General features: G+C 40.3%; 1 protein-coding gene across 2 annotated transcripts; it reads left to right on the top strand.

The window, feature by feature from the left end:
- Nucleotides 1-43: 43 nt before the first annotated feature.
- On the top strand, nt 44-8,611 carry LOC141782067 (uncharacterized). 2 transcript variants are annotated; one of them, XM_074658109.1, is made up of 6 exons: nt 44-801; nt 3,160-3,196; nt 4,181-4,297; nt 4,388-4,525; nt 4,620-4,651; nt 6,010-8,611. In XM_074658109.1, the coding sequence occupies exons 2-6, from the start codon at nt 3,163-3,165 to the stop codon at nt 6,295-6,297; spliced, it is 609 nt and encodes a 202-aa protein (XP_074514210.1). In that variant the 5' UTR covers nt 44-801; nt 3,160-3,162; the 3' UTR covers nt 6,298-8,611. The 2 variants fall into 2 exon arrangements, with proteins under 2 accessions (XP_074514210.1, XP_074514209.1); XM_074658108.1 differs by having other exon boundaries at nt 3,160-3,211.
- Nucleotides 8,612-9,971: the final 1,360 nt, after the last annotated feature.

The following is a 9,971-nucleotide window of genomic DNA, read 5'->3' as shown; positions in this document are numbered from 1 at the left end:
ATAATAATAATAATAATAATAATAATAATAAAAATAAAAATAATATGAATAACAATACAGTAGATAATGTCTACACATGATTTAGTTAACATGAAGGCCTGAAAAGGAGGGAAATTATTTAGAAATGAAAGGATATATTTGTTTGGAAGTACTCATGCTCTACTACATTTCAGAGGGAAATATTGTACTTTGTACTGGACTATATTTATTTGACAGATGTAGTTACTAGTTAGTTAACAGATCAAAGAGACATCTCCCCTCTTACCTTCTGTAAAGAGGGAAAGTTGTTATTGTTTTATCCAATAATTCTCAAAAAGCAAAGACAAAAGAAAATATTAAAACATATTTGTACAGCAGAACTTTTTTATTATTATTATTCTTTCGTATCATCATCATCTTGAAGCAGTCGTGGGGAATCACGGAGCTCACTCAGTGTTCAGATTAAAAGATGAGGAATTTAACAGCGTTATGAACTAAAAACAAAGATCATACAGATACAGTGAGGACCATTATTGAGAGGCTACTGTAGCGTCACTGTAGCTGACGTCACGTGGCACGCAAGTAGTGAGACTGCATGCTGCAACCCGTGCTGCCTGTGTATTCTCTTCCTGTACTGCACATGGCACACGGATTGCGTAAGAGAATAAGGAAGTACATTCTGTATTGGCACAGTGAAGAGATGCAGCAGTGAGCTTTGGTTTCTGTCGCTTATAAGAAACTGTTTCATATTTACCTTGTAGAATCATTTTTATTATCGCAGTTTTTGTTTGACTACAGAACGACAAGTCGAACCAAAAAAAGGTAGGCTTTGGCACTATTTGTTGTATCATAAACATTCTCCAGATGTGGTTCTAGTACGGAGTTGTTGTGTCGGCCTTTGATTTAACATTTCTACTTGCATATCCATGAAGACATTTCTTATTCGACTCTATCTACAGCACTGTGTCAACGTTTTAGCCACCTACAGATCATTTCAAGTTAAGTTATTAAGCAGACAATCACGTAAACGTGATTATTTTCTTATTTACACCATTAGGCTATGTGGAGAAAGGACGCAACACGATCAAATGAACCCTCCTAGACTCACAATTGCGCCGTTTTTGTCTTCTTTAGAGGGGTTCTGGGGTTCCTTAGGGGGAGATAAACAGTCAACAGTAGATATCTCATAGAAGTGGTGTACATCATCTGAAAGCTGAGAACCTGAAGATTAATTTGAGATGCAGCTCAGCACTGTGTGTCAAGTTCTTCTAGTCATGAATCAGAAATAAACATGAATTAATTTATTAAAATAAATTGTGAATGTTATAAGGGTTTATAACATTATGATTTAAGTATATGATGGTCATCTCCATGCTCTATTATGTCTCATAAGTTGTTGCAGCAATTTTTGGGTTGATACCATTTGTTACACAGATTTGCTGCTAAATTTAACCATTTTTTATCACTGGAGAAATGATAAAAAATGATCAATAATCCCTCCAAAATACCACATTAAGACACCAAGACCTTGAGGAACACCATAGCAAAAGCCTTACTGTGATTTTGGATCAAAATATTTTTACATTTGGAGATTTTTTTGCAAAAATTGCATTTTTCGGTGATTTGATAGCGAGCACTTCTGTTCTAGAAACTGCTCAGAAACCCCCTTATTGTCAATCTAGCTAGGAAAGCCATCCATCCTCTGAATGCTCTAGGTCTCTAGTCTGATCCATCCATCCTCTGAATACTCTAGATCTCTAGTCTGATCCATCCATCCTCTGAATGCTCTAGGTCTCTAGTTTGATCCATCCATCCTCTGAATGGTCTAGGTCTCTAGTTTGATCCATCCATCCTCTGAATGGTCTAGGTCTCTAGTTTGATCCATCCATCCTCTGAATTCTCTAGGTCTCTAGTCTGATCCATCCATCCTCTGAATGCTCTAGGTCTCTAGTTTGATCCATCCATCCTCTGAATGCTCTAGGTCTCTAGTTTGATCCATCCATCCTCTGAATGCTCTAGGTCTCTAGTGTGTGGCTGTAAAGTTTCATGAGGCTGTGATTATCCTAGAGGTCACCACAGGTCATTTTATACAGTGAGGTCAAGTTTAAAAAAATAGGTCTCACTACAGTGAAATGTCTCCTATGGGGACTAACATCATCACACATGAACACAGTTGGGCTCATTGGATCCATAAGAGTCTCAGCTTTACAGTGATACCCAATTACAGTGGATTTATAGAATTTCAAGACTGTTTAGGGACCCCAGTATGCAAAAATATTCAGATACACCATTTTAGAATAAGTGAAAATAAGACATTTATACCGCATTCAAATAACTGCATGTGATTCTCATAAAGTGGCCATCCATGTCTGTAAAGAGGAGACTCTTGGGTACACATAGAAACTATTTTCATTCACATATCTGGAGATCAGAGGTCAAGGGACCTCTCTGAAAATCCCCATGCCAGTTTGTCCTCACCAAAATTTGGCCTAAATGTATTATATTATATTATATTATATTATTTAGCCTCTTTCCCGACAAGCTAGCATGACATGGTTGGTACCGATGGATTCCTTAAGATTTATAGTTTCACATGATATTTGTAGCTACAACAGCTCTAAAACTGAACCTTCTACAACCTCTGAACGACAGTAAAGTCGGTCGGGATCGCGGGTCTCAGAGGGTTAAAAGGTAAAAACATAAGAACAAGTTTTTGTACAAGCAGTACTTTCATATATGATGTTAGTTATTATGAAATATTTTCAGACTGCTCTGTGGTGTACGGTCATAGACCTGCTCTACATATAAAGCGTCTTGAGATAACTTCTGTTGTGATTTGACGCTATACAAAAATAAATTGATTTGATTTGATTTGATTTGATTTGGTCAGTTCTTAGCTTTGGGTGCAGATGATTTACAGAATATTTCTAACAAGTAAAAAGATGGGTTTAGCTGATTGTGGTCGTTTACTGTAAAAACTTTACAGAATTTCCCCAAGTGGCCAAGACTTTTGCATTGTACTGTGTAATTCTATAAAACATATTCACTTTTGATTCTGTGTGAATTATTTTGAAGTTTATTATTTTACTGGACGGAACCAACAAATCCACATTATGCACGCCACATCTCTGTCAAACCTTCTGTGGAGTGCTTTGTTCTATATGTTCTGTCTGATTGCAGATCATGGACCAGCTGAAATCAGAGCAGGACCGACTCGGTACGTGGTTTTCAGGTGACCCTGATTACATCATTAAAGCTGAAGTAGGCGAGATCGTAGCAAATATTATTAAAAAAAGTTATTTTCATAAAACGGTCGTTATATCGTGACAATAGTACATGAAACAGGTAACCTGAAAAAAATCATGTTCCTCGGTGTCCTCCGGTGCTCCTAACGCCATCTGCAAGATTTCACAGACCGGGGGAAAACAAGCAATCAGAGCTGATCTGAGGTCTGCTGTCCAGCTGCCATCTATGAGAGCCGGCTGTCAATCACTCACAAACTCCAACTTAACGGTCAAACTCGGCAGCGCTGATCAAATATGAATCAATATTCTGTTACTGTAATGCCTATTTCTCTCCTCAGATGTTCTCAGAAACATCTTGTAGTGTACTGATTAGCTGTAACATGAGAACGTTTGTGCCCCGCCATTGTAAAATCTGGTGAAGGAACGCCAAGTTCCAGTCACATGACCGGAGCACAGCCAATAGGAATTTAGATGTTCTAAAGCCTGAAAACAGAGCCATGAGGAGGAGCAGAAGTCTAGTTTTCTCTCAGAACACTTCAACTACAATATGCTGAAAGGTTATTATGGGATGTTTGCCCAATGATGCCAAAAATATTCTGCCTACTGCCACTTTAAGCAGTGTGGGGATACTTTATCTATGAATGAGTTTCTCGAGGTGCTACAGCAAAGCAGTGCATAAAACAAGATGAGAATGCTTTTAAAAATAATAATTCACAAAGGAGGCGATACCCCTCGGTGCTTCTTGGACATTCTTAGGCAGCATCAAGCGCATTGCAACTGCAACAGCTTTTCAACCCTAGCACTGAAGGTAAAGATCAGCCTGTAAAATACCTGTATTCTGTACTGTAAGTGAGCCTCGACATGCATCCGGCTTAAATCAAGTCAGAGGTTCTGGTTTCTCTTTTCTATACATTGTTATTAAGTTTCTGAAGGGTGATTGTTATTAATATTTCCAGGGTCACCCACACCCACACTGCTCGCTGATAGTAACAGTGTTGTTATCGCCAGAGAAATCACAAATGTAACTGCAAATTCCCTCTCCACCAAGATTGAAACAGGAAGTAGTCTGACTGGTAAGTAATCATATTTCTCAAGTAATTTGTGCAGTATGAATTAAAAAAAATTTAAGCTGCCAAATAGATACTCACTTTTTCCTCTTTCAGGGAATGCTGTTGGACCAGTTCTCCAAGCAGATTACATTGCACATAGAGGCAGTGTGATCTGCGCTGATAAAATATCCGGTGGCACTCTCGGTGATATAGATCTATCAGTGTCTGTGAAAACATCACAAGTGTGTGCAGGTGAACCCTTTACCAAATTCTGTTACATATTTATTCTGTTTAAATATATTCTGTCTGGACATTTCAGCAAATCCTAACACTGCTTTCCTCTCAGGAACAGTCGATGAGAAGCTGCCATCCTCTCAGGTACAGTGGATACATACAAAGTAGAGGCAGAAACCCTTACACAGTCAAATACACATGAGAGGTTAGGTAGGTGGAGAGTTTTTCTAATTATAAACCAATCCAGTCACTGGAAAAAATTTGTGGGCATTGTACCTTTCTGTAAACCAGGGGATATGTGGAATGTCAACGTATCTGAACCCCAAAAAAGTTTCATAAATATGTTTCGCAGAAACGCACAATGCCACATGGTTAACGTTGTGTTAACCAAACGGTTTAGGCAACTAAACTACTTGGTTAAGAATAGAGAAAACATCATGGTTTGTGTTAAAGTAATAACATAACCAATGTATGTAACAACCGTAATAACTTTCTCACGTAACTTTATGTAACAAGCGTAACAACGTAAAACAACGTTTCGTAAAACAACGTTTCGTAAAACAATGTTTCGTAAAACAATGTTTCGTAAAACAACGTTACGTACAACAACGTTACGTACAACAACGTTACGTACAACAACGTTACGTACAACAACGTTACGTACAACAACGTTACGTACAACAACGTTACGTTACAACGTTACGTACAACAACGTTACGTACAACAACGTTACGTACAACAACGTTACGTACAACAACGTTACGTACAACAACGTTACGTAAAACAGATTTGTCTTAAGGCCACTAATTTCGTTAACGCATTAACGAAACTTGTGATTTTTAGGTTGTAGCGGCTCAGTTTTAAAGCTACAGTGAAGATACTGGTATCATATGAATCTAGAAAACCCGATGACTCCATTGGTACCAACCATGTCATACTTGACATCAAGGAGGCTAAATAACGCTCCAAATTTTGGCAAGGAAAAATGGAGTTCCTTGACCTCTGACCTCCCCTTTACAGACATGCCCACTTTATGATAACCACATGCAGTTTGGGTCAAGTCATAGTCAAGTCAGCACACTGACACACTGACAGCTGTTGTTGCCTGTTGGGCTGCAGTTTGCCATGTTATGATTGGAGTATATTGTTTTATGCTAAATGCAGTACCTGTGAGGGTTTCTGGACAATATTTGTCATTGTTTTGTGTTGTTAACTGATTTCCAATAATAAATATATACATATATTTGGATAAAGCTGCATATTTAGCCTCCTTCCCGACAACCTAGTAGGACATGATTGGTACCAATGGATGTTTTTTCGTTTTGTACCTTTAAAACTACACTACACTACAACCTCCGAAAGATCGATTGCATTAATGAATTAAAGAAATTAGCAGCGTTAATTTTTTTTTTGCATTAACGCAATTCCCCAAAGCAAATGACCCATTTCATAAAAACCTCATTCTTTTATGATTGATAAACAAAACCTGCCGTCTTCTACAGGGTTCTGCTGTGAAAATGATCATTGAGCACAAGGTGGAACTCATTGCCTGCCTGAGGGCGGATCTCTCCTTCATTATGCAGCATGTGCATGCCAGAAATATCGTCACAGACAGACAATATCAGAATCTGAAGCATCTCTCACAGCCAGAAGAAACTGTTACTAACCTGATCGATCAGGTGATTCGTAACGGTCAAGAATCCTGCTTGCGTTTTCTTGACGTTCTCAAAGACCCTGATGTTCTCAGGACCTATCCGCAGCTCAAAGACATCACTAAAAAGTGGTGCTAAGCAGTAGTGGAAGCAATGTATAAGCTATAAATGGTATGTTATTGGAAAAAAAAAAAATTGTAGGCTAAATTTGGAAAAATTGGTTGTGAAGATATAGTGAATAATGGTGATGGTTTTATTTTGTCTGTGTACTTTATTTTGTAGGCTACATTGGTGATGTTATCTTATCTTATTAGTCTGTTTATTGCCAATACTGTATGTACTGCTCCTATTTTTATATTTCCTTATAGTTAATTGTTCATATTTTGTTTCACTTTGTTTAGCTCTTTTTTTACTGTGTTAGCTGATGCTTCTTGTTTTTTGCACTATCCCCTTTGCTGCTGTACACTGCAAATTTCCCCACTGTGGGACTTATAAAGGAATATCTTATTTTATCTTATCTTATCTTATCTTATCTTATCCTATATGAAAATAAATCTGATTGATCAGCTGAGTAAAGCCTTAAGCCCTGAACCCTCAGGGATTTGACTGACGTCACCTGGTAAATGGTTGAGTGTGAGAGGCTGCAAGGGCTTGAAATGGTATAAATATGAATGGGACGGCACTTTGTGGTGACATATCACGTTACCTTCATACGATGGAGTATTAGGGCCGACCTGAGGGACAGAAAATTGGAGATTTCGAGATTAAAGTCATAATAATACCATTTAAATGTTGTAATTTAATGAGAATAAAGTCATACTATTTCAAGAAAAAAAACTCATAATATTACGAGAATAAAGTCATACCTTTACAAGAAAAAAAGTCGTAATATTCCGAGAATAAAGTCATACCTTTACGAGAAAAAAAGTCGCAATATTCCGAGAATAAAGTCATACCTTTACGAGAAAAAAAGTCGCAATATTCCGAGAATAAAGTCATAACTTTACGAGAAAAAAGTTATTTCCTCTTCAAGTCCGTGTGGTTCTTTCTTCGTAATAAACGCAGTTTCTTGCTCAATCTTTTCAAGGTCATGATACTGATGATAATGTGGTGCTGATGTGCCAAAAGATTAGTATTTAATTTATTTTTTAAAGGGACTGTTTGTAAGAATCAGAAATGTCTTGTTAACAGCGACACCTGTGACCGTTAAGTCAACGAAAGTCAGCGTCCTGTTGCTCGCGCTTGTGCTCGCTCTACATAGACATGAACGAGCATCGCTCCAAACAGTGAGGCGACACACGTCAGCTAAAAGCACAATATCACTCTATATTTCAGCTGCTTGGCAGTAATGTTAGCTGACCAGACGAAGGTCTCTCCATGAATCAATGCCGATCCTAGTGTTGGCTTTTCCTGCCTCAGCCTCCCGACCGCGGCCGGAGTGAACAGGGGAGACACCGGAGTTTTGGTCGGAGACGATAACGTTTCTCTCTGCGGAGCCCCGTCACTTCACAAGACACGGGAGACCTCTGTTGGTCTGGAGGAGCTGCAGCAGTTATTTCTGCACAAACATCCACTGTACATTCACTAGATATTTTCAGAGCTACAAAGTCTTCTACAGTGTGGAGTGTGCGCGCATGCACGTGAGGTGGAGCGAACTGAGTGAAGTTAAGCAGTACTACAACCGCGGCCAACACTGTTTAACAGACGGGAGTCCGAGTCTGAACAGCGTAGCCACGCGCGAGCGTGCATATGCGAGCGTGCATGGGACACCGACCCGGGTGATTTATACATGTAAGAAGTTACAAACAGTCCCTTTAAGTATTTCGCTATTTGTGAAACTTATACTAAAGTATAACTTCACCAGATGCTCCATGTTCCTCATTTTCACACAGAGCATGCTGCTCTATTTCCCCTAAAAAATAACACGTAAAATTAATACTTTATAATATTCTGACTTTATTCTCATATTACGACTTTGTTTTTGTAAACTCATGACTTTTTTCTCATAATATTAGGACTTATTTTTTACTTAAATTTCTGACTTTATTCTCATAATATTATGACTTTTTTTTCTCGTAAACTTATGACTTTATTCTCATAATATTATGACTTTTTTTCTCGTAAACTTATGATTTTATTCTCATAATATCATAATTTTTTTTCTCGTAAACTTATGACTTTATTCTCATAATATTATGACTTTTTTTTCTCATAAACTTATGATTTTATTCTCGTAATATTATGACTTTATTCTCGAAATATCAGATTTATTTTGTTTTCCTCAATGTGGCCCTAATACTCCGTCGTACCTTGACGATGGTAAAGTCTGGTAAAGTCTACTCCAAGGTGCTGGAAAGGAGGGTTCGGCCGATAGTCGAACCTCAGATCGAAGAGGAACAATGCGGATTCCGTCCTGGCCGTGGAACAACGGACCAGCTTTTCACTCTCGCAAGGATCCTGGAGGGGGCCTGGGAGTATGCCCATCCAGTCTACATGTGTTTTGTGGACTTGGAGAAGGCATATGACCGGGTCCCCCGGGAGATACTGTGGGGGGTGCTGCGGGAGTATGGGGTGAGGGGGGCACTTCTCAGGGCCATCCAATCCCTGTACGCCCAAAGCGAGAGCTGTGTTCGGATCCTCGGCAATAAGTTGGACTCGTTTCCGGTGGGGGTTGGCCTCCGCCAGGGCTGCGCTTTGTCACCAATCCTGTTCGTGATATTCATGGACAGGATATCGAGGCGTAGTCGGGTGGAGGAGGGTTTGCAGATCGGTGTGCTGAGGATCTCATCGCTGCTTTTTGCAGATGATGTGGTCCTGTTGGCATCATCGGTCTGCGACCTCCAGCACTCACTGGATCGGTTCGCAGCCGAGTGTGACGCAGTCGGGATGAGAATCAGCACCTCTAAATCTGAGGCCATGGTTCTCAGCAGGAAACCGGTGGTTTGCCTACTCCGGGTAGGGAATGAGTCCTTACCCCAAGTGAAGGAGTTTAAGTATCTCGGGGTCTTGTTCGCGAGTGAGGGGACGATGGAACGTGAGATTGGTCGGAGAATCGGAGCAGCAGGGGCGGTATTGCATTCGCTTTACCGCACCGTTGTGACGAAAAGAGAGCTGAGCCGGAAGGCAAAGCTCTCGATCTACCGTTCAATCTTCGTTCCTACTCTCACCTATGGTCATGAGGGTTGGGTCATGACCGAAAGAACGAGGTCGCGGGTGCAAGCGGCCGAAATGGGTTTCCTCAGGAGGGTGGCTGGCGTCTCCCTTAGAGATAGGGTAAGAAGCTCAGTCATCCGTGAGGGACTCGGAGTAGAGTCCTTGCTCCTTTGCGTCGAAAGGAGCCAGTTGAGGTGGTTCGGGCATCTAGCACGGATGCCTCCTGGGCGCCTCCCTTGGGAGGTGTTCCAGGCACGACCAGCTGGGAGGAGACCACGGGGAAGACCCAGGACTAGGTGGAGAGATTATATCTTTACTCTGGCCTGGGAACGCCTCGGGATCCCCCAGTCAGAGCTGGTTAATGTGGCCCGGGAAAGGGAAGTTTGGGGTCCCCTGCTGGAGCTGTTGCCCCCGCGACCCGATCCCGGATAAGCGGTTGAAGATGGATGGATGGACCTTGACGATGCCAACGGTGGGTTTTTATTTGACATTTTTACTCTTCCAGGCTCTTGCCTTATGAGTTGAGAGGTAACTGTCAAAAAATCTATTTACTTTTTTTGGACAAATTTCATTGTTTTTTATGTACCATCTTAAATCTTTAGTGTTAACATTTCTGTGCACATTTGAATCAGTCCTCTTTTGTTTACCTTTTTTTTACG

The sequence above is a fragment of the Sebastes fasciatus genome, chromosome 14, assembly GCF_043250625.1.
Source record: "Sebastes fasciatus isolate fSebFas1 chromosome 14, fSebFas1.pri, whole genome shotgun sequence".
NCBI lineage: Eukaryota > Metazoa > Chordata > Actinopteri > Perciformes > Sebastidae > Sebastes > Sebastes fasciatus.
Note: the sequence above shows the minus strand (reverse complement) of the source record. Positions and strands in the feature narration are given on the sequence as shown.

Coding starts and splice junctions, on each gene's coding strand:
- LOC141782067 (XM_074658108.1), top strand. CDS start 3,163: ATGGACCAGCTGAAATCAGAGCAGGACCGACTCGGTACGTGGTTTTCA. Junction 3,212..4,180: donor ACTCGGTACGTGGTTTTCAG/GTGACCCTGATT, acceptor TAATATTTCCAG/GGTCACCCACACCCACACTG. Junction 4,298..4,387: donor AACAGGAAGTAGTCTGACTG/GTAAGTAATCAT, acceptor TTCCTCTTTCAG/GGAATGCTGTTGGACCAGTT.